The sequence below is a fragment of the Barbus barbus genome (genome assembly GCF_936440315.1).
Source record: "Barbus barbus genome assembly, chromosome: 50".
Taxonomy (NCBI): domain Eukaryota; kingdom Metazoa; phylum Chordata; class Actinopteri; order Cypriniformes; family Cyprinidae; genus Barbus; species Barbus barbus.
This window is the reverse complement of record NC_136728.1, coordinates 2692744-2717676: the sequence shown is the minus strand read 5'-3', so window position 1 is coordinate 2717676 and position 24933 is coordinate 2692744. Positions and strand designations below refer to the sequence as shown.

Here is a 24933-nt window from a genome sequence, read left to right as displayed (position 1 = left end):
AGACAGACAGACAGACAGATAGATAGATAGATAGATAGATAGATAGATAGATAGATAGATAGATAGACAGACAGAGAGATAGACAGACAGACAGAGAGACAGACAGATAGATAGACAGACAGACAGAGAGACAGACAGATAGATAGACAGACAGACAGACAGACAGACAGACAGAGAGATAGACAGACAGACAGACAGACAGACAGAGAGACAGTCAGACAGAGAGAGAGATTATTCTATGTATTTTATTTGCCCATCAGTTCCACTTTAATTTCATTTATCTAAAACGTTTTATTTTTGCATCAAATTTTCACAACCAATTGTTTTTGTTTGTTTGTTTGTTTGAAAGGACCATTCAATATTTTTTGAACAATGTTTCACAGCAGCTTAACATATTAAATGGACTGTACGTCTATCACTCACAGACTCGTTCACGTCAAATTAAATATGTTGTCTACGGTCTATTGTTACATTTTTGCCTTAGTCTGGGGTCAAGGACAAAGACAATGCGTCTCTATGCTTCCTCCAGACATATCTCAGAATTATGACCACATATCTCCTGATAATAAAATTTGGCAGGCAATTTTAACATGACATCCCAACTCGTGAAAATGCATATTTTGTGTTGCCTTGGTCAACAGCACTCATTGTTTTAGGCCATCAGCATTCTACAATACAAAAAACACAATGATTTTTACCAGATAGGTTCAAGAAAACCTCCAAAATTTATGCATGTTTTATCAATAAGAACTAATCCTCATATCAGCATGCCCAGGAGGGACTGTCCAGGATTTCAAGTCTCTATGACAAAAGGTGCTTGTAGTTTTCAGGGTGTACCTGGCATTGACAGTAATATATGTGCAGATGATCCTGGCTGCAGGGGCTGATGGGACTCCTGCCTGTCTGAATAAATATCAAGCCTTGTCATTGCGGCCTCATATCATACGCAGCACACCTGATCTCCTCGACTTCACAGAGACGATATTTGCCTCTACACATGTTAATAAAGCATTTTAAAGTGCCTGTGGCTATGGCTGTCCCAGCATGTGTGTGACGAGTCAGTGTTTGAGAAATCCTTACGTTTTTATACTGGTTCACACTAAACTGGTGTGACTGCCTTTCAGTTTCACTTAGCTACCGTATGAATCTCGAATTTCCCCCAAAAAAAGTTATGATTATGAGGATTTCAAGTCAACGTGAAATCAAAATTTCCATATGTTCCATTTTACACCTCCCTTTGCTTTTCCAATAGATGTGTCTAGTCTTATTGTATATTATTCATCAATTCATGTTGAAACTCTTGACAACATGTCAACAAACATTGTTTTTCATTGATTTGCAATAAATGAAAAAAAAAATGGATGAGACAGTTGTGAGTACTTAATTTGTATTTGCCAGTAAGTTTGCTACCATTCACACAGGAAGTCAACCACATCCATACTTGTTTTGGTCTATATTTGCATGCAACAACAACATGCCAGGATTCACCGTGTCCCAAAACAAATATAAATAAAACTTGACATAAACGAATTGGTATTAATGTAGGTTGTGATTGCTGACATACAATTTAGTTTGCTTTTTGTTTATTGCTGCCATAAAAAATGCCATAAAAATACCTTTCGTTTAGCTTTTGAGGTGATATGTTTTGTATGTGTATGTGTATGACATCAATTACACAGCTAATTGCCATTATTTTATTTTATTATATTCATTAAATTGTATTAACACTTAAAATATGTTTTGGTCAGTAAGTAGAAAAAAAAAATACAATTGAAATGCAAAATTGTTTAATGTCTAAAACTAGTTTAATTTATTCTGACTAAATTCACTTAAAGGGATAGTTCACCCAAAAATGAAAATTCTGTCATTAATTACTCACCCTCATGTTGTTCCAAACTCATAATCATTCATCTTCGGAACACAAATTAAGATATTTTTGATGGAATCTAAGAGCTCTCAGACCCTCCATAAACAACAAGGGTCCTTGCGAAATCAAGGTCCAGAAACATACCAAGGAGATTGGTAAAATAATCCATGTGACATCAGGGGTTCAACCGTAATTTTCCGAAACTACGAGAATACTTTTTGTGAGCAAAAGAAAAAAAAAAACGTCTTTATTCAAATTCGTCTCCTCTGCGTCCCCCTGGAGAATATCCACTGAACGTAAACAGCATATGCTCTTCTGTATCAGCTGCGCCACACAGATACGTTGTTTTCGCTCAAATCAAAGTGAATGTACAATGTAGAAAAAATTTACCATGTCACAACAGTATACAATCTTCAGTCACCCCTTTCATCACTGCAGTCACCACAGTCATCAGCCCCAATGCACACCAGACTGCAATCACACTGAGTACTGCTCATCCGCACCTGTCCCAGCTCATTAGGATCCCTATATCCCTGCACATTCTGCACCTCCACAGCGTCCGCAGTTAGCACTGCTATTGTTACCTGACTCCTTACCTGCGATTCCTTACTGTTTGATGTTCCAACACTCCACCGCTCCTTTGGAAAACCTGCAGGAGACAACCGTCAATCACTATCAGCTAAGAGACTCTAATATCATAACATCCGTAATATACTAACCTGACATGCATCCTCTCGCCTCTGGATCAAAGCAATGTCAACCTTTTGTCAACCTTTTTTTACCCCACTAATAAAGTGGGGTAAAAAAAAAAGAAGAGTATGTATACTTTCCATAATGAGGAAAAAAACATGAATAATTGCAACATGTACATTGAAAACTATACATTAGTGATACCAAGTTTCCTAGCTTATATGAAGAACTGCCAATAGGCGATTGACACAGGTTCTAGAATAGTAAATCAGAAGTCGAGTCACTCGGTATTATCAAACCCTTATGTCACGTCCATCCCAGGAGAATGAGGAGCAGGAATGGAGCTCAGGAATTGACGTGCTTCGTCCGGTGAGTGCAATAGTTTGGTCTCGTCGTGTTTCATGACAATCTTCAGCATAGCAGTATACCTGCCTCTTTCAATTCCTTCCGTCGCAATTCCTTTCCGTTCTTTGCCGTCGCAGGAGAGAAGTCAGGGAAGAAGCTCAACATCGCACTGTCACCTGCTTTCACAGAACCGCGGTGTCATGCTTCATTTAGAATCAAATTCCTGTCATTGTAGCATAACAGTTTAAAGAGAAACACTCACGGTTTGGAGTGATTCGTTGAAGCTCTGGAGTAAACTCGATGCGCCTGTTCGATCTCGATATCTCTGCCCGTAAGTGATAGCATCCAGATCGGCAGTGACTGTTTCATAAAGCCGATCGGGTCATCCTTCTCGGCCCCTTCAGGTAGTCCCAGCAGGCAGAGATTACTGCGTCTGCTGCGGTCTTGTAAATCAGTCACCTGCTGCTTGAGGGCATCCAGACGGCCAGTGTGTTCGCCGATCACTTTTTTCTGCTCTCACTGTTCCCCACCAAAAAGTCAACTTTAGAGCATATTTTCTGGATTGTAGTCATGTGAGAGGCGAATTCGGTGTGCATTGCTGCTAATTCAGCCTTCAAAATATCCTCAAATCGCTTTATAGTGACCGCCATATTGTCTTCAGCGTTTTGTTTTCTTCTTAATTGGCGAGGATGTTGGTGAAAGATAAGCGAGTTTCCGACTGTGTGACATCTCCAGACCAATGACAAACGGAAAAACTACCCCAAATGTAAAAAAAAAAAAGACGAACAAAAGTAAAAGACGTTAATATACACGGAGCTCAGCAAATGTGTGACTTGGCTCATGAAAGCGTCATGTGATCCCCCCCGCTCCTAAATCATCTTAATCTTCTCCGTAGATGTCAAACCCGGGAGCTCAGAGTCGAGACCATTCAGGAAAAACCAATAGGGCGTGGGTGGGTGAAATATAGAGATCCTCCAATGACACTTCAAGTTGGATACTTGCATAAGGAGACTATCATATTTCTGGTACTGGAGGGACCCACGGTGGAAAGCATCCTGGGATGCCTCTGGCTCAACCAACACTCTCCAGAAGTCAGATGGGATCCCTGTGAAATCACTCGCTGGAGCGAGTCTTGTCACCAAAACTGCCTTACCGTGGTTCTCAGACACCCACCGAATCCAGTCAAGATCCCAGTCTGTTCCATCTCTGGAGGCACCTACTATCCCATCTGACTACCGGGCATTCCAGGATGTCTTCAGCAAGCAGGTAGCCACTAACCTCATCGGCCATGGGACTGTGCTATAGACCTGCTGCCTGGAGCTACATTGCCCAAGGGTAGAGACTATCCATTGTTCATCCCGGAGTGCAAGGCGATGAAGGATTACATCCAGGAGACTCTCCAGCAGGGTTTCATCCAACCATCTACGTCACCAGCTGCTTCTAGCTTCTTTTTTGTGGGAAAGAAGGATAGAGGTTTGAGGCTCTGCATTGACTACCATACTCTAAATTTCCAGACAGTCAAGTTGCCGTATCCATTCCCCTGGTCCCTGCCACCCTCAAGGAACTCCGTGGAGCTCACATTTTATCAAGCTGAACCTGCAAAGGCCTTAGAGACAGCAAAATGTCTCTTCCACCATGTCTTCCAAAGCGTCGGCCTCCCAGAGGAGATTGTCTCGGACAGGGGTCCCCAGTTTGTCTGGAAGGCGTTCTTCAAACTCCTGGGAGTCACGGTCAGCTTGTCATCCGGGTATCATCTTCAGACAAATGGCCAGACTGAGCTCAAGATTCAAGATACAAGATACAAGAGCTTGGACGGTACCTCCGGTCAAACTGCCAGGAAGATCAACACAGTTGGAGCCGCTTCCTCCCGTGGGCCGAGTATGTTCAGAACTACCTGAAGCAGAACACCACCAGACTGACCCCGTTCCAATGCATAATCAGCTCCCACTCTTCCCCTGGATGGAGGAGCCGTCATGGAGGTTCCAGATGTGGACTACTGGTTCTGAGCGAGCGAGAGGGTATGGGACTCAGCTCACGTTCACCTTCAGTGGGCAGTGCAGAGACGTAAGGCCTGTGCAGATCCCCGTCGTTCCACCCTACCAGCCTATCAACCTGGAGAAAAGGTTGTCCACCAGGGGTCTGCGTCTCCGCCTGCTCTGCAGAAAGCTGAGTCCCAGCTACATCGGTCCCTTCACAATACAAAGGCAGATAAACGAGATTACCTACCTGCTCGAGCAGTATCGTACCCTGCACAGTATCGTATTCATCCCGCATTCCACATCTCACTGCTAAAACCCTTTTCTCCTTCTGCACCAAGACCCACCGAAAAGGACTTGCCTCCTCCTCCTCAGATCCTCGAAGAACCCTCCATCTAACAAGACAAGGAAACACTGAACTCATGGCGACGGGGCAGCAGGCTAGAGTACCTCGTCGACTGGGAAGGATATGGGCCAGAAGAAAGGTCCTGGGTGGCCCGGGATGACATTCTAGACCCCTCACTGCTATAGATAGATAGATAGATAGATAGATAGATAGATAGATAGATAGATAGATAGATAGATAGATAGATAGATAGATAGATAGATAGATAGATAGATAGATATAAATATATTCTAAGTTGTGTGTCAGATCCAGATGTAAATACCTGGAAATAAAAGCCGGCATGTAAATCTCTTGTCTGATATTCATCTTTTGATGTCAAACCCAAATGTATTCAGTCTACAGCAAAATTAAAGGAATTGGCCTCACTGTCCCAATACTTTTGGAGGGGAGTGTATATATATATACACACACACACACACACACATATATATGGGTTGTTGACATGACATGGCATTTTCACTGTCCCAAAAGTTAAATATTAATATTGTTGTTATTTAAAATGCAATAAATGGTTAAATATTTATTTGTCCTACATGGAACTTTTGTAATAAAAGCTGCAGTGTTATTCGATTTTTTAAAAAAAAATTAGCCAAATGTCAAAATTGTCCTATGGTGTGACTGTCCCAAGCATGGTACGGTCAATTACAACTTTTATAAATTAATAATAAAAGCTAAAATAAAAATTTTTACTAAATACCTCCGGCATAATTATACAAGTGTCTAGTTTAGTAAATGGCAATAATTTTTTTTCATCCATATATTTCTGAAAGTGTAGGAACTCTGAAAAACATGTCCTCTGGTGTGACACCATATCCTGATTTTAAATCGGCCAATTCCAGAGAAAACTTTTCCGCATTCATGGTCGTGATACTGAAGCCCCCTGTGAAGCCTGTGACACGTGCACATGGAAAAAATTTCTCTCAGAATTGTTCAAATATTTAACTTTTTTGGAACCACTATAAGTGTTACGTTTTGTTGTCCTTTGGTGTGACACACCAACATTATATTTTTTTATCAAAAACTGCATGTTAAACTACATAATCATGGAAAATTATGCAAACGTGTCTTGCTAACCGCTAATGACAGGCTAGTTTGGTATAGCAAGGTCATTAATTGACAGAAAAAGGCTGAAGCGTCCTATGGTGTGACGCCTGTACTGTTACACCACAGGACAAAGATGTCACACCATGAGGACAAGGTCTCTTTAAAAAGCATTTTATATAATTAAATAAGATTTGTTTAACTCCTTTTTATTCTTTTCTGATCATTTTGTGTTCTTAAATGCAATAATTACATTAAACTACTTTCTGAAGTTTTTACAGAAAACTTGTACTGTTATAAAGTGTCATGAAAATAAACATAAAATGTGATACTTTGTTTTCAAAACAGAAAATTGAGGGAGAGAAATTAGTGGAAGAGAGAGGATACGGAAATATATAGAAGAGTTTCAGTAACACACTGATTGAATAAGAGACTGAATTTTGTTGATGAAAATAATTTTTTGTTTTGTTTAAAATACATGTTGATATTGTTTGTATAAATTTTTTTTGACACATTCAAAATTAAATAGAAATCATTTAATAACTACCATTTCTGTTCTTTCGTGTGATGTAATGTCCTCTGGTGGGACACACATAAAAGAACCACACATTTGTTTTTATCTCAAAATATCTTAAAAAAAAAAAAAAAAAGTTGAGTATTGCAATAGGGGAGATACAAATATCACTCAACTTAAAATGGTATAATTTTCAGCAATTTTGAACGAATGACAGTAAAGTTTGTCTTATTGTCAAAGTTTGTCTTGAAATTGTCCAACAAGTCATGGGGAAACAATTATGTTAATTATAATTTCATATTAAATAAATAGCACTGTAAGAAAATAAGTGTCTAACAATGAAGATAAATGGTACTGTCAATTCTACAGTTCAGTAATTTTTTTTTTTTTTTTAAAAGCAGTGAAAGATCACTTCACACTACATAAATATATGCATTTCTTTTTCAAAATAATTTTTACTGCCTATATATATATATATATATATTATGAAGCAGCAATTTCGTACAAACTTTCTTTCTTTCAGAAAGAAAGAAAGAAAGAAAGCATTCATCTGCAACCCTATACTCAGAGGTGGAAAGTCCAGGGGCCAAAGAGTAAAAGTCCTGCCATATTTTTGTTCCACTCAGCTGATTTCACCAGAGGAGGAACCAAGTCATTCCTTTCAAGTCACAAGCAAGTCTCAAGTCAAATCCCAAGTCATCAAAGAGTTAAAGTTAATGATATAATTAAGTGACTAATTAAATGATGATTGAGCATTAGTAATGAACACCTGGGTTACGTTCAGCCCCGAAAAAAACGGTGCAAAACGTTTATTAAACGGAAACAGTGATGCGTTGAACACCCTGTTCTGATGATGCAAGTCTTGCAGCTATGGCAGCTGAGAAGATCACTCTGTGTTCTTTTTGAAGAATTTTCAGAGCCTGATAAAATCGGTATAAATACATTTTGAATACTGCAAAATACGTTCGATGTTACAGTCACTGCCCTTGCCGTCCAGAATAAAAGAGAACATCCCAATCGAGTAAAGGGATTTGTGGAAACTGTGGTGCCTAATTATTGTGATCCAACATTTGCCTCGCATTTCAGGATGAAAAGAAATTTCAGGTGAAGGATAATCCACTTCTTACCTCCGAGACTGTGTTATGATCTATATGACCTTATTATTTTTATTGTGAGTATTAGACTTATCATTATTGCTGATCACTGTTGTTGGGCTATGATATTGTAATATTTACCTTTATATAATCAGAGGAGCATAGAAAAGTTTATGAAAGTGTCACTCCACAATACAATAGCAAAATATATAAATATGTATAGTATTTTTATGTTACATTAATCGGTGTCTAGCACACCTTCCTAAGGAAAGGATATGATGCAGCATGAAGCATTTTGTTGATCGTCACCATTGTTGAGATTCATATGCTAGTTCTTGATATCTGTGTGTGTCTAGAAAGTACTGAAGTTCAAATTTTCATATGCATTACATAGATTTAAAATGAATTCACTATAACTATTAGAAAAACACTTTGCTTGCATGCTGTAGTGTCACAGAATTGATTATGCAAAACCGAAACATATAAATGAAACAAGGAAACAAAAGTTATTTTGGATATAATCAAACCAGCTCATGGTGCCTATCTGATCACTATAGAGCACTGACCTCTCTGCTTTACAACACCACATGTACTGCTACAGAGAGAGATCTAACACAGGAGTCAAGGGCCCAACTAAAGCAAACACCGATCTCCATGATGGTGACATCATTTTAATCAATAACTGAGTTCATGGGTGGAACAAAAATATGGCAGGACTTTTACTCTTTGGCTCCTGGACTTTCCACCTCTGCCTATACTTAACCCTAAGCAGGGCATGAGCAGATCATAAAAAATTTACAAATGAGACTGAACAAATCCATACAAATTTTATGGAAGCTGATTTCCTCCACTTAATAAAAATGTAAAAAATTAAAAAGGTAACTGCAACTTTTTTTTTCTTTTGCAATTCTGATAAATAAAGTCAGAAGCCATATGTAAGCAATATACCTAAACATACAAAATATAAAATATAGTTACAAAATGTCATGAGACTTTCGTGACATTCAAATCCCTAAAACACACGTGCAAACACACACACACACACACATAAAGACCACACACATTCCTTCATCTGCTAAAGAATCATCTACTCTGATATAAACAACATCTTCTCTGTGGTGACCCAGCTGTTGGTTTTCCTCTGAGAGAAGGCAGGCCTTGAACATGAAGCGGTAAGTTTTCATCATCCCACACTGCTCTCTGTTTTATCCCAGAAAACCTGAACAACTAATAATGCTGTGGAAGGAATCGTGACGGTTCAGTGCACTAGAGCAGGTCACTTCTCACAGTGAACTACTGTACTGAACAGATAATACAGTGTACACTAATTAGTTCCTGTCTTTTGAGGTAAAGTGCGGTAAAGAATGTGAATGGGTTGTGAATGCTTGGCAAATGGTCAACCACTCTTGATTTTAATTACGTCATCTGTCTGAATATAAATGTCTACAGCTCCAATGAACTGTTACAATGAAGAGTGTTGCGATAAAAGTACTAACCTGGGCCCACTGAAAACAAAGTGGTGACATTTAGGAAAATTACATTATGTTGCTTCTTGCTCATTTCATGACACTTTCAAAGACAATGTTCAGTAAGTGGTGCTAAAAGCGCATTCAATTTTATCCAGAACAGATGAACACGAATCTGGCAATGTTTTATTACACTTGTGGTTATGTATTGCAGAAGTTTGGAAATGTGCGTTGAGTGGTGCTAAAAGTTTAATGCTCTAATCTAATTGAAAATAGCATACCACCCATACTAAACCCAACCCTAAATTCAACTGATATTGTTAACAAAAGCAAAACAAAACAAAAACTAGGGGTGTATTGGTTCTTGGTAAAAAAAAAAAAAGAAAAAAAAGAAAAGTGGTTTGTTATAAATAACAAGTTTGGCTAATATACATATGTTTTGATGGATTTCGCATCTGAAATGGAAACTCCTATATTCAATAAGGTCAGGCACAAAAATAACTGTGTCCTCGCCTTTTCAGCGCTAATTCTTCACTGCCTGTCTTTAGTAAATCCTGAGAGTACTATTTTAACGCCAAAAGATGGTTTGCTCTGGCACAAGCTGCTAGTAAATCTGGCCCATAGTCAGTTGAAACTACACCAGTGCACTGGATCCATGCATTCTCTTAAAAAGACTGCACTTTTTTTATGTTAATCGAACAGCAACAACAAGGAAATCACTCACTGCTCTTGATTGAATAGCTTTTGTAACTTTAAAAAAGATTAATATTTAATTTATACAGACTAATATGCAAAGTTGTTTTACACTTGAATACTGAATTTCTGTACCTAAAAACTAACGTTAGACCTACCAACAAAACTTGAAAAGCAATGTTTATTTTATGGCTATATTTTACTTTATAGCGATAGATGCTATTTACATTAACTGCAAATAGCAGCATTTTTTAATGATATGCTATTTACACTAAGTGCAAATAGCTATAGATTCTATTTGCACTATGTTAAAACAGCAAGATTTTCTGCTATTTTTATACTACTTATTGCAAATAATGGCAATTACACCTACCCTAACCCTACCCGATACTTTTATTTTCAACTTTTTGATTATTTCCTGCCTTTCTGATGCGATATGAGATTTGAAAAGGGAGAAAAAAAAGTTTGGCAAAAGGCGGGTTCGAACTCGGGTCAATAGCATCAAAATGCATGTGCCTTACCATCTACGCCACTGAAACTAATATTGAGCAAGTGTCTTTTTTTATTGTTGACTAACCCAATTGCACGTTAGTGGGCGGAGTTAGTGTAACTAGCCTTTGCCAACAAGGTGAGCTATTTGCACTTAGTGTAAATAGCCTCTCCGTTATTTTATTTGTATCTTTGCTCTATTGTATTTATTTGTGCTGTTGCTTGTAGCTAGATTATTTGTTCTTATTTTATTTTGTATTTTTTTATTTGACAGTATAGTTTTTTTTCTCCCCTCTAAACATAGCCCATATGGAACCGTAGCAACAGTCTAAAACCACGATACAAACCGAACCAATACTGAATTTCTGTACCTAAAAACTAACGTTAGACCTACCAACAAAACTTGAAAAGACAAATCGGGAAAGCCGATTAGTCACCAGAAGAGATGGACGCCAGCTCGCGTAAGTGTTGGAATATTTGGTCGCAGTTCTGTTGTTTAAATTATTTACTTGCTGCTAGGAAGGAATAGTTCGTTTCCTACCTATTTCTACTCTGCATTTTCATTGAGGTTTATATGTTTGACTGCACTTACTGGTAATTAGAATAATTTGCGCCTCAGCTAAGAACGAGCCTGTGTGATTGTGCGAAGTGTTTAGTTCGTCTTGAGCTATTAGCAGTCCTTTAACCTTATTGGCTGGGCTGATCAGAAGCCGGCCACAGCTGTTTTCACTCTAGTTTCCTAGACTGTAATTATTTGATGTCCGAGCGCTGATGCGGAAGCTCGCTCTAAAAACACACGCAGAAGGCTACGTAACCCAGCTAACCTGCACTCTATCTCTACATCCTCCACTGCACCTCTTTCTTTCTCTGTGGGTCTCTGGAATTGCCAGTCAGCAGTCAACAAAGCTCACTTCATTTCTGCTTTTTCCTTACAATCCACATCTTGGGCTTGACTGAGACCTGGATTCGTCCAGAAGACTCAGCAACCCCAGTAGCTCTCTCTCACAATTTATCTTTCTCTCACACCCCAAGGCAAGTTGGCCGGGGTGGGGGCACTGGTCTGCTCATTTCAAACAATTGGAAATACTCAACCCACTCACCCCTAGGCAATCACAACTCATTTGAATCTCATGCCATTACTGTAACAGCTCCTATAAAACTCCAGATTGTGGTAATGGCCAAATTCTGGCCACCTTCCTAGAGGAGGTGGACGGGCTGCTGTCCTCTTTCATGGAGGATGCCACTCCACTCTTAGTCTTCGACGATTTCAACATTCACCTAGACAGGCCTTATGCTACAGACTTCCATTCACTCCTAGCTTCATTTGATCTCAAATGCCTTACCACTACTAGCACGCACAAATCAGGCAACCAACTTGATTTAATTTACTCACGCAATTGTACTACAGATAACATCGTACAACCACTACATATCTCTGACCATTTCTTCATTACATTTACTTTACATTTTGCTACCCGGGTGCCACCATCTCCCCTACCGGTTACTTTCAGACGTAGCCTACGCTCCCTTTCCCCCTCCCTTCTTTCCTCTGTAGTATCCTCCTCTCTTCCCTCGCCTACCCATTTCTCATCTCTGGATGTGAATGCAGCTACTGACACTTTATGCTCTACCTTAACCTCTTGTCTAGACGACATCTGTCCTCTCTCCTCCAGGCCAGCAAGGCTGCACCCTTCTAAACCCTGGTTATCCGATGTTCTTTGTGAGCATCGGACCAAACTCAGAGTGGCAGAGAGAAAATGGCACAAATCAAACGATCCGTCGGACCTGAGTAGGTATCAGTCTTTGCTTTCATCCTTCTCTACTGAAGTCCACACTGCCAAATCCTCACATTTCCACAACAAGATCAACAGCGCTCCAGACATGCGTAATCTCTTCAGAACATTTAATTCTCTCCTCGGTCCCCCTCCTCCACCTCCCACCACTTCGATAACAGCTGACGACTTTGCCACTTTTTTCACAGACAAAACTAGAACAATCAGTAACCAGTTTTCAATTCCACACACAAAGGACCTCCAATCAACCACATCCACTGCTCTAACTCCCATCTTCTCCTTCTGTCCCCTCACCGAGGCAGAAGTATCCAAACTTCTCCTCTCCAGCCATCCTACAACATGTCATCTCGATCCAATCCCTCACACCTTCTCCAAACAATCTCTCCCACACTCTTACCGGCACTCACACACATTATCAACACATCTCTCCTCACAGGCATCTTCCCCACAGCATTCAAGCAGGCTCGGGTAACCCCACTGCTCAAAAAACCTACATTAAACACTTCTCTTTTAGAAAACCACAGACCTGTCTCTCTCCTTCCATTCGTAGCGAAAACACTCAAACAAGTTGTCTTCAACCAGCTCTCACTGTTTCTTTCACAGTACAACAAACTGGATGCTAAACAGTCAGGTTTCAGGAGTGGCCATTCAACAGAGACTGCGCTACTCTCAGTCACTGAAGCCCTGCGAATTGCAAAGGTCGATTCCAAATCATCAGTTCTCATTCTGCTGGATCTTTCTGCTACTTTTGACACTGTCAATCATCAGATTCTCCTGTCTACCCTCTCATCACTGGGCATCACTGGGATTCCACTTCGCTGGTTGGTCTTTCAGGGTGGCCTGGGGAGGGGAGGTATCCTAACCACATCAACTGGTCACTGGAGTTCCTCAGGGATCGGTTCTTGGACCCCTCCTCTTCTCCACATACACTACATCACTGGGTCCCATCATACATGCACATGGCTTCTCCTATCACTGCTACGCCGATGACACACAGCTCTATTTCTCTTTTCAACCAGATGACCCAACGGTAGTTGCATGGATCTCAGGCTGCTGGGCGGACATCTCGGCATTGGATGAAAGAACATCATCTAAAGCTCAACCTGGCAAAGACGGAGCTTCTTGTCTTCCCTGCCACTCCGACTCTACAGCATGACTTCACGATTCAGTTAGGCTCATCAATGAATGCCCCATCAACTTCGGTCAGAAATCTTGGTGTAATCTTTGATGACCAGCTGACCTTCAAACAGCACACTGCAAAGACTGCTCGATCCTGCAGGTTTGCACTACACAACATCAGAAAGATCAGGCCATTTCTGACAGAGCATGCTGCACAACTTCTTGTCCAGGCCCTTGTCGTTTCCAGGCTGGACTACTGCAATGCTCTTCTGGCTGGTCTGCCATCAAACACAATCAAACCTCTACAAATGATTCAGAATGCAGCGGCACGACTGGTCTTCAACGAGCCCAAAAGAGCCCATGCTACACCTCTCTTCATCTCCTTGCATTGGCTACCAGTGGCAACTCGCATCAAGTTCAAGACACTGATGCTTGCATACAGAACGACCGCAGGCTCAGCACCCTCCTACTTCCACTCACTATTACGAATCTACATCCCCTCCAGAAGTCTGAGATCTAGTGAGCGACGCCTTGTGGTACCATCACAGAGAGGCTCAAAATCACTCTCCAGAACATTCTCGTTCACCATTCCTGGCTGGTGGAATAATCTTCCCACCCCTATCCGGAATGCGGGATCCCTGTCAATCTTCAAGCAACAACGGAAAACTCATCTCTTTCGACTACTTGACTTGAAAAAAAACAAAAAAAACCTTAATCTTTATCTCCTTCCCTTGCTAGCTTTTACTTATTTGAACAATGACTGAGACTTGGTGTTACGAGCACTTCCTCTGTCTGATTGCCTCTTCAAGATGAATCGCTTTTTGTATTCCCCAATTGTAAGTTGCTTTGGATAAAAGCGTCTGCCAAATGACTAAATGTAAATGTAAATGTAATGTAAATGAACCATAAGTTGAACTGTTGCACCCCTAATAACACATTTGCTGAAGAAACCATACAGCTTTAGCTTGGTTCTATGAGGCTTTGAACTCTTTGTTTTGTGAGTGGTGTTTTACAGGACTCGTACCCCGTCACTCTATCTCAAGTGTACCAGGTGTGCCTCTGAGCAAGTTTACAACATCAGAAAAGTCATATGGAAATGCAATTGTCAAAGTTAATTCGTTAACAAACCATGCACTATGGTAAAAGTGTATTAAGGTCATGATATAGTAACCGCATGAAAATAAGTCAATAATATGCCCGTATTATCATAATATGTGTGAAAAGGAATTAAATGTGTTGGTGTTTTACTGCCTCTAATGTTCATTTCAGCTGGAAAATGCAGTGAATTTAATTGTATTTAAATTTGTACTCTTCCTAAAATATAGGTATATAGGGACATTTTTCAGTCTATGTTCAAAAATAGTGATGCTTAACTTTTTTCAGTGGCAAAAGTAGCTCAGCTGTTTCAAACTGTGCATATTTGCTATTCCAGAAAGGAGAAGTTGGAAACACAGGGCTGGGAACAATCCAAGAACACATCTTCATGAAGAAAGACCAAGGGAACAACTAGAAGTGCACATGTGATTGACATGACACCTGCATAGAGAGATTAGCCAATAACATTTAAATATATAAGTCTTCAAGGTACAGTACCAAAAAATGCCTGTTAAATTGTATAAGAGTTAGAAAGAGAGAGAGAGTAAAAGTCTATTTTTGGTGTTAGTTAAATGTTTGAATGGCTGAGCAGCCCTGGAATGTTATGACACTTACTTTTGATCATGTTGTAGAGTCATAAAGCCTCAGCATGACAAATGATTAGCATACATCTACAGGTGACACATTTCCCATCAGTATCTGCTGGTAACATAGATATGTTAATTTATTTCCCTTTCCCTTTACAATTTTGTCTCAGGGCTATTCATCTCTTTATAGTGTTTTGATGGCCAGATAAAGCTATACATCATCCTCTTGTCATTTTTTGAAGCCAAATATTAATCAATAAATCATGTGACCCAAAACGGCCCAGCTATGATATTTTGTGTGAACTGCATAAGTCAGAGAGTTGTACACATACAGCCATTTATATTCAGGGACATATATGTCCATGCCAGGATCGGACAGCACATGTAAATGCAACAAAGCATCAAAATTCATTAATGCCACGAAGGAAATCTTATCACCGTGACACATTGGCATATAGTCATGTATATCAGCTCAGGAGATCATAAATTAGCTGTTGTTTCACAGTTATCTCACCTTGAAGAGATTTTTGAGTGCTTTTAGCTGCCCATGAACACAAATATATATACTATTTATTTATTTTTTACTTTTATTTCAGGTATTGCCAAAGCAACATTTCTAATTTACAGTTTTCACTCAGAAACTACTAGTAAGTTAAAAAATAAAAATAAAAAATCACAAACAAACAGCATGCAACAGCATTTTTTTAAGAAAGACTTCAAAATCAGAGTAGGTTGAAGTACTAAAATAACTAAAACTAAAACTTAAAACTACATTATAAAACTATGCTTATTTGAAATAAGTATATTTTATTTGAAAAATATTAAATATTAAATTAAAATAAAATTAATAAATATAAAATAACATTCAAAATATAAAAAGAAAAATATAATAGTATATCAGTGATACTAAAATAGCACAAAAGTGGGTGAATAAATAAATATTTGTACAAACAAAACAAATAAATGTCTCAATTCTTGAGTATGAATAATGTACATTTGAGATGACACATCTTATTAACATCTCCAGAGAAACTCTGAGCTCCACAATGAGGCAGTCTAAGATCTCGCAGCTGGTCTGCACAGACCGCACTGACCCCAGACCACCCCGGACGAACAAACAGGACTTATGCTGCGAACAATAGAATATGTATGTATCAAAACTAATAAATAGATACCAGGGCTCAGGCTGGCACGTCAGACACAATGGGGTGTATTAAAATAACTGGCTTGATGTCATTGTTCTCTGAGCAGAGTGGGGTTTATGTGTTTATGTCTGTATGACTGAGACGGGCCGGAGATCACAGAGCTGTCCTTGTCCCATACAGTGATGAGCCTTTCAGACGCTCATTCAGCCTCACAATCTGCCCTGTATCGCCTACCCTCATCCAGATCTGATAGCTAAGAGAACTTTCACAAACACCCATCAAGCAAACCAAAAAATGCAGTGGTGACTCCCCAAAGGTATTTGGATGCAATAATTCCTGAATATTGCTTCATTAGAGCAAACAAATATCAAACCACTTGTGCTTAAATCCTACTAGAGCGTGTTTTAGAACTAGCTTCATATTTAGTTAGGCCTATGTAGTTTTACTTCTATAACATTGTGTCTACACCCGTTGAGACTGTTGTCGTGTCGCTCCGCAGCAGTGAGTCCGTCTACACTGAACACGATAAAGCAGAATTTGTCCTGTTGTCTGAAGTAGCACAAATGTGTGAAGTACGTCAGAAATAAGTCAGGGCATTGCTTTACTATTTATATCAGTGACGCGCCACATTGCACTACATCCATTAAAAACAATATCTCTGATTATGGGCTCTTTTTGCTTTTGTCATGCCACTCACATCTGATTTAGGCATGCAACAATAACATGTATATATATATTTTTTTTTTCTATTATTATTATTATTATTTGAATGACATTTACGCCAAGAATGATAACTATAATGATGCTACATATCAGCGTACACACCAGCTGACGATAATGTTCTTTTATTCGTACCGTTATATGGGTTTTATAAGGTAAATGTGTTTTTGAAAGTAACCACAATGCATATAGTGATTAATGCAGCAAGAAAAACACAGTCTCACAACAAATTGTCGAAAATTCATATAAATGTGTACAACCTCATTCATAAGTTGTTGTTGTTGTTGTTTTTTTTCTCTCTCAACCCACTTAATTTTCATGCAAATCAAAACTTTGCATGAATTCCAGGGCACAAATTCATTTAAAAATGCATATTTGTTAAACAGCTAGCTTACTTGTGAGACTGGATTGGCAAGACTGCTGGAACGTCTTCTGTGATTTTTGTGGAATTCATAGTCTCAACTTAACTAATGTGTTTATTTTATGAAGATATTTTTAAGCAAAAACAAAATGTCTGCTGCTAATAAAGTTGTTTTACCCGTCAGTGCACAAAATAGATATGAACATTAGCCATACCAAAATCTGCTTATTGGACTGAAAGAATGAACTGAAGTGTATTTTTAACTGAAGTGTCAAACCCACTTAATGCATGTACACTTTAATTTAATAGTTGAATTTATTTTCATATTATTTATATAATTATAATATGATAGTATTTTATAATATTTAGAATTAGCTTTTATTTTTTTAGTGGTATTATTTGTATTAATTATTTTATATTTCTGTTTAGTTTTAATTAATTTATACTTTAGTTCAACTTCACCTTATTTGAATGTAGCAAGTTGCAAAGGAGATATTTCTATTTTTTTTTACCTTTTTCATTTAATATTTATATTGTGTTTGAGATTTTTTTTATTTTTTATTATTGTATTTATGTATTTATTGTATTTCAGATTTATTTCAATGAACAAATAATTAAAAAAGATTTTAAAAAATAAATAAAAAATATGTGACCCTGGAGCACTAAACCGGTCTTAAGTCGCTGGGGTATATTTGTAGCAATAGCCAAAAATACATTGTATGGGTCAAAATGGTCCATTTTTCTTTTATGCCAAAAATCATTAGGATATTAAGTAAAGCTTATGCTCCATGAAGATATTTTATCAATTTCCTACAATAAATATATTAAAACTTCATTTTTGATTAGTAATATGCATTACTAAGAACTTCATTTGAACAAATTTAAAGGCAATTTTCTCAATATTTTGATTTTTTGCACCCTCAGATTCCAGATTTTCAAATAATTGTATCTCAGCTGAATAATGTCCTATCCTAACAATGGAAAGCCCATTTATTCAGCTTTCAGATTATGTATAAATCTCAATTTTAAAAAAATGACCCTTATGACTGGTTTTGTGGTCCATGGTAACATATATAAATTAATGAATTAATTAACAAACAAATAAATCTTTCAGTTGCTAATTTATATGCATTCTATAAAATATATAGACTATCACTGTGTGCCATGTAATTTAACTGTATACAGCACCATCTATTGGACAAACCCTTACCATCAGACACACTCAAGCAGCTGCTTATAGGTGCTGGTGGTGTAGCGGTGTGAGGAATATTTCACTGACACACATTCGGCTCTTTATTTAAACATTAGAGCCTACCTGCTATCACAGACCAGCATCTCTGGAAGGTTTCCAGACACAAATAATGCGAAGCCTTCAACTTGTTCTGGGGCAGAAGATGCAGTGGCTGTCGCTATAGAGTGTAGATGAACTGCATGCAAACCCATGATAATGAGTAGAATATGTGATGTGAGAAAAAAAAGACACTCCCTCTTTCAAGTTTCACTTCCCCATGAACAAAGTTCAGTTAAATCTACATGAAAAACAGACACAGAAAAAATAAACACGATCGCTTCTAGAAATCCAGCAAAGCTAAAGTTTTCATAGCATCATATTCAGATCATATTGCACAGGTGGGTCGATATTTTCTTATTTTCAGTGTGTTGTGCTGTAATTACTACGACATGAGCAAGGTCAGATTTTCATGCGTTATATCTTCTGTTACCTGCACAACATCAAATTCTTCTAGCCATGTTTGTGAGTCATTTCCTTTAGAGCTGTAATTATAGTTGTACGTCCTGGGGAAGTGTGTCCTTATACCTTTCACTGAATGGGATATGACTTTTGTGAGCTGCTAACATTTTAAATGTTATTTTCATTTGAAAGAACTGTTGTAGAAGCTTCCAGCATTTGTTCTTATCCTCTACTCAGTGTTGTCTGCTGCTGAACGAGAAGTGAAATTCTCAGTTCCATAATCAGCATTGTTTTCTTTTTTGTTTTTTTACATAATATATGTATGTGGACTGTGTATATTTATTATGTATATATAAATACACACACATACAGCATATAGTTTGAAAATATTTACATGCATATGCATTTATATATTTTAATTCTTATATTTTATATTTGTCTGTATATCTAAATATATTTAATATATAAACATAATATATGTTTCTTAAATATTTACATGTATGTGTTTGTATGTATATATAAATATATATATGTACACACACACACAGTATACACATAGGTTACATATACAACAACTTTTATTTTGGATGCAATTACTCGTTTGATATATATATATATATATATATATATATATATATATATTACTTACTTTACTTTACTTTTAGTCATTTAGCAGACACTTTTGTCCAAAGCGACTTACAAATAAGAAAAAGTAACTAAAACTAAAAGTTAACACTGTAAATACTATATACACACACATTTAAGAAAATACAGAAATTAAATAAAATTGACAAATGCATACTTGTCAATAATATGTAGAATAATTAAATGAACTTTGCAAATAAATGCAAGACATGCCATTAATTTGGCTTAAATGAGTATCTTCAGAGCCATATGTTATTGAATCCATAGTTTAGTGCATTTTTGGGACAATAATTCATAATAAATTATATTTTTTCATCCAAACAAATGATCTTTTTTTTCTTCTTAACTGCCTTATCTTCCATACTTCTGTACCAAAATGTTATCTTAGGCAAATTTTCATTTACAGAAAGCTAAATGAGAGCGCTTTGTTATGGAGGAAGAACTAGAACCACATGACACCAAGGCAGTGGATGCTAAAGAAGACGTTTCTTCGGCTCCTGAAGATTCCTCACCTCAGCAGGAGACATCATCCAGTAATGGTCAGTTTAGGTCAATTCTGAAGTTGCAACTGACATTGTGAGAGCAGAATCTGATGGTTGTGTGTTTGTGGAATTGTGTGGTCGCTGTGTTCACTTCATGTCTCCTCGCAGCTGAAGAGGCAGATGGGGGTTTTAGCGCTTCCTGTCTGACCACAGCAGAACTGCAGCAGCACTGGAGGGCCGTTAAGCAGGAGTTCAGAAGCGTTAAACTTCTGTTTGACATCCCCACCACGCGAATCATCGATCAGAAAATATCCAAATATGTGGTAAGTCACAGCTTATACTGAAATAACTATAAACATGAAATCAAACTCTTATTTTCTATTTAGTTCTTGTTCCAACAGATTCATTATCTTTCATCAAAATAACTTAAACGACTTTCCTTTGGTATGACGTCACAAAGGCCACAACATTTTAACTGCTCCCCTTTTCCCACTTTTCAATTTATTATCAAAAAATGTAACACTGAAGTTCACTTGTTTTGGATAAAAGTACGGCCACTCAGCCAATGTTAGGATATGGTTTTTATTGGATTATTATTTTGGCAAACTTATTACTAACATTCTAGAATTATTATTTTTTTCCAGAAACATATAAATGAATATGTTCTCCAAACCTCAAGGGGAGGTTCACTTTCCATTACTGAAGACTTTACTGGCTAACTTAGGGTAGCGTTGTAGTTGAGACCAGAGACCAGCAGTGGCCAGTTGCACAAACTACTTAGACTAGTCTTATTAATTAGTCATCCATTTTTTTTCTTCAAGACTGGTCATAACTTTTTTGAAATCAGTTATATGGTATATTGGTCTAATTTGAATCTGAAAATTAAGACGGATTACCACTTGGTTAACTGCTAGTTGGTTAAACTAGTTCTTAAGACACAGTCTTAACATTGTGACGAAGTTTATGCAAGTGTCTGCCTAACCTTAAGCTTTATGTTAAGACCGTGTCTTAAAAACTATTCTGACCTACTAGCAGTTAGCCAAGGGGTAATCAGTCTTTATATTTGGTATTCAGAACAGACCAGAGGTATTCAAACTCATTCCTGGAAGGCAATCGCAGAGTTTAGCTCCAACTTGCCTCAACATACCGGCCTGGAAGTTTCTAGTATGCCAAGTAAGAGGTTGATTAGCTCCTTCAGGTGCGTAGTTGGAGTGGGAGCTAAATTCTGCAGAACTGTGGCACTCCAGTAGCAGGATTGGACACCCTTGAAATACACCAGTCCGTATTTTTATGTAACTTACTTAAAAAGTTATGATTAGCCTTAAAGAAAATAAATTAGATGACTAACTTGTAAGAGTAGGCCAAGTGTTTTATGCAACCAACTACATTTCATTTGAGTCTGAGTCCCAGCCAAGACCTGAGTAGGTTGAGTCTGAGTCAATACTGAGACCAGAAAAGGGTCTAAATGAATGCTCTATTTAAAGTCTGGTTTTGCTTTAATGTCACATGAATCTGTGCTCTTGTCCAGAGCTGCACAGACAACAAAACACACCTATAGAATGGGTTTCACAGACAGGGATTAGACTAAGCCAGGATAAAGCCATAGTTCAATTAGGACATTTAAGTAATTTCTATAAACATGCCTTATAAAAAAACATTACTGGTGTCCGTCTTGAGACAAAACAAAGGAACTGATATATTTAAGATCAGTCAGTGCAAATTTCTTTCAGTTGAAACGGCTCAGACTTACATTTTAGTCTGAGTCTAGGCTTAAGCCTTGTCTGTGAAACTGGGGATAGTGTTGTTGCACTCAAGACTGGACTCTGACTCAACTTGCTTCATGTCAAAGTCAGAAGCCAAATGCTCCATGACAAGACCAAAACCATGCAAATCCTGGTCCTGGACTCAGACTCAAGTCTGCTTTTGAGTATCACAACTTTGCTTTAGAACAGGGGTGCCCAGTCCTGTTCCTGGAGATCTACATACCTGCAGAGTTCAGCTTCAACATTGAGCCAACAAATCGCTCCTGAATACCGTAATTAGCTGGTTCAGATGAGTTTGATCAGGATTGGAGCTGAACTTTGCAGGAAGGTAGATCTCCAGGAACAGGATTAGGCACCCCTGCTTTAGGATATCCATTCTGGCAATGTTCTGGGAATCAAAAACTGTACATGCCTTTACCCCAGACATAACACAACCTGCACTGCTTATTGTCTCCTTCAAATTAAGTTCACAGCTTATTCCTGTTTTTCAGGTGTACCAGGTTGTGGTGATTCGCTCAGGTAGTTACGACTTTGAGCGAGTAGCTATCGAGCGACGCTACTCAGACTTCCTCCACCTTCATCAGGAGCTCCTGCTGGAGTTCAGCGAGGAAATGGAGGACATTGTGATGCCCAGGAAGAAAATGACGGGCAACTTCTCAGAGGAGAACATCGCCGAGCGGCACGTGACCCTGAGGGACTACCTTACTCAGCTCTACTCCCTCCGTTGTGTCCGAAAATCACAGGCGTTTCTAGCGTTCTTCACCCATAAGGAATTCAAAACTTCATATGACCTCCTGCGTGGGGGCCGCTTTTCCCGGTCCCTTGAGGGCCTCCAGAAAGTGTTGGTACTTCAGGAAAAGCTATCTTCTCATAACCCTACTTTGGTGGTACCAACCTTGTGTGCCATACTGGTGTGCCAAAGGGATCTAGAAGACTTTGAAGCAGCATTTCAAACTGGCAGAAGAGCACTGCCCGTGGTGAGACGCTATCAGCTCCGGCAGTATCAAGGGCCCCTGCTGGAGGCTCTTGTTGATTTGGGCTACAGTCTTGGGCTGCCTGTGGCCCAGTTACAGGATGAGCTGACCAGAGTGCAAGACTCTCCAAATGGGCAGGTGTCAGAGATGTCCCTTAAAGAACTGGTGGTGCAAGAGTTTGTATAATCAGTAACACTTGCAATTGTAGTTGTTTACTATAATCATTATTTGATTAATTCCCTAATCCAAAATATTCAACTTCAGAGAGTTATCAGAATAATGATTCTCATCTCGCCTGACAGAAAATACAACAAATAAAAATTCCCACAGATTTACATTGTAGAGGCCTGAATATCATAAGAGACTTAAGCCGGGCTCACACTGTGCGATTTTTAATAGTCTTTTGCGATTGCTGCTTGTCACACTGTACGAACATGATCCCCATGTCAGACTTTAGGATCTCAGTTGTCTTAATGTCAGACTGTACGACAGTCAAGACGCGACAAAAACGGACGTACTCAAGAAGACTCGTCCGGAGTTTTACGTCATCAATACGTGACCCGCGTTCTCTCGCTATAATGGTAGCTAGCAAACAACAGCAACGTATAGCGTTAGTTTTATTAATTACATGCCTTGATGTTAAAAAAAAAAAAAAAAAACGACAAAAAAGACGACGTGTGTGGAGCAAGTCATGGCTGGGCAAAAGAGGACTTTATGGACTTCCAGTTCTACAGAGCGAACTTGAGGTAATTTTGTTATTCGAGTTTAAACATCCTGCCCCTTAATAAATAAACTTTAAGTAAACTTTACTTTGTACATATATTGTTTTACAAATAATGAATGGTTTGAAGTTGTCGCGCTAATTGCATCATCAAGTTCAGTGCTCCTATTGGTTCTTGGTTTGACGGTCGTCGTAGGAGATGTCACACTGCAGGAAAGTGTCTGAAATCTTCTGACACTGCCAGAATTTAATCGGAGGAAAAAAATGATCGCAACGGCCATTAATCGGCTGTCGGTGAACATGTCAAACCAGCGATCTAGACAATCGATTTTAGCCTAGGATTATAGGAATCTTTTAGGATTTTCAAAATTTGTCTCAGACGACCAAATCGTGGCCAAAATCACACAGTGTGAGCCGGGCTTTAACGTGAACTCTCTTGATTTGGACCAGAAAGAAACCATCCAATCACCCTGAAAAACCACATAGCAACATGCCACATCGACACATCAGTGCCTGAACACTGTAGACATGAGGATAGCCTCCTTTGACTTGGGGGAATGTTATGACTTGTTCAACTGTATTAATGTTTTCATGAGCCATAGTTCTTTTATCTCATATTTCTGTTTGTATTTTATTTTTTCTCTGCAAATATTTTACATTCATCTTGAATAAGTGTGCAACAGTGAAATTAAATATCACTCTTGCAAGTTATTCTAGATTGCTTTTCTCAGATTGTGAGTACTTTTAAGCCAGTGAGTGTTGTTATAGTTAACTGAAACCATTCAAATGTGTTTTTGTTAACTGAAATATTTTAAGTTTGAAATATGGCTGAACTAAAATAAAATATAAATATTATATGAAAAACTTAAACGTAAAAAAAAAAGAAAATTAGAAATGAACCAAAATACTAAAAGTTAAAGTTGAAGTACTACAAGTACTAAAACTAAATTGAAATAAAGATAAATTAAAGCAAAATAGAAATATTAAAAAATACACGAATGAAAAAGACAAAAACAAACAAAAACTTACTCCATCTTAGACTAAAATTAAAAAGAAAACTAAAAATATAAAAAGTATATTATTATATTATTACTACAATAATAATATCAATAAATAGTATAATAATAAATAACACTGTTTCAAGCAGATTTAAGAGTTTTCACCCTAAACGCTCTTATATGGAAAATCTTAGTCACAATGATTCACAGAATTCTTAAAAAAACAATTCTCTGATGCTCTTCTAAATAAATTTATTTC

At 38.1% G+C, this 24933-nt stretch overlaps 2 protein-coding genes across 3 annotated transcripts in view; one reads left to right on the top strand and one right to left on the bottom strand.

Annotated features, from left to right (window-relative positions):
* The window catches only part of LOC306868005 (histone H3.2-like), a gene marked incomplete at its 3' end in the record, with an annotated part of 468278 nt that overhangs the window by 350629 nt on the left and 92716 nt on the right, over positions 1 to 24933 (bottom strand). The window lies entirely within an intron of this gene.
* Positions 18902 to 24386, top strand: snx20 (sorting nexin 20). Of its 2 annotated transcripts, none has more exons than XM_079413952.1 (4): positions 18902 to 19030; positions 20143 to 20275; positions 20387 to 20541; positions 22473 to 24386. In XM_079413952.1, the coding sequence occupies exons 2-4, from the start codon at positions 20167 to 20169 to the stop codon at positions 23139 to 23141; spliced, it is 933 nt and encodes a 310-aa protein (XP_079270078.1). In that variant the 5' UTR covers positions 18902 to 19030; positions 20143 to 20166; the 3' UTR covers positions 23142 to 24386. The 2 variants fall into 2 exon arrangements, with proteins under 2 accessions (XP_079270078.1, XP_079270079.1); XM_079413953.1 differs by having other exon boundaries at positions 18919 to 19030; positions 20125 to 20275; positions 22473 to 24375.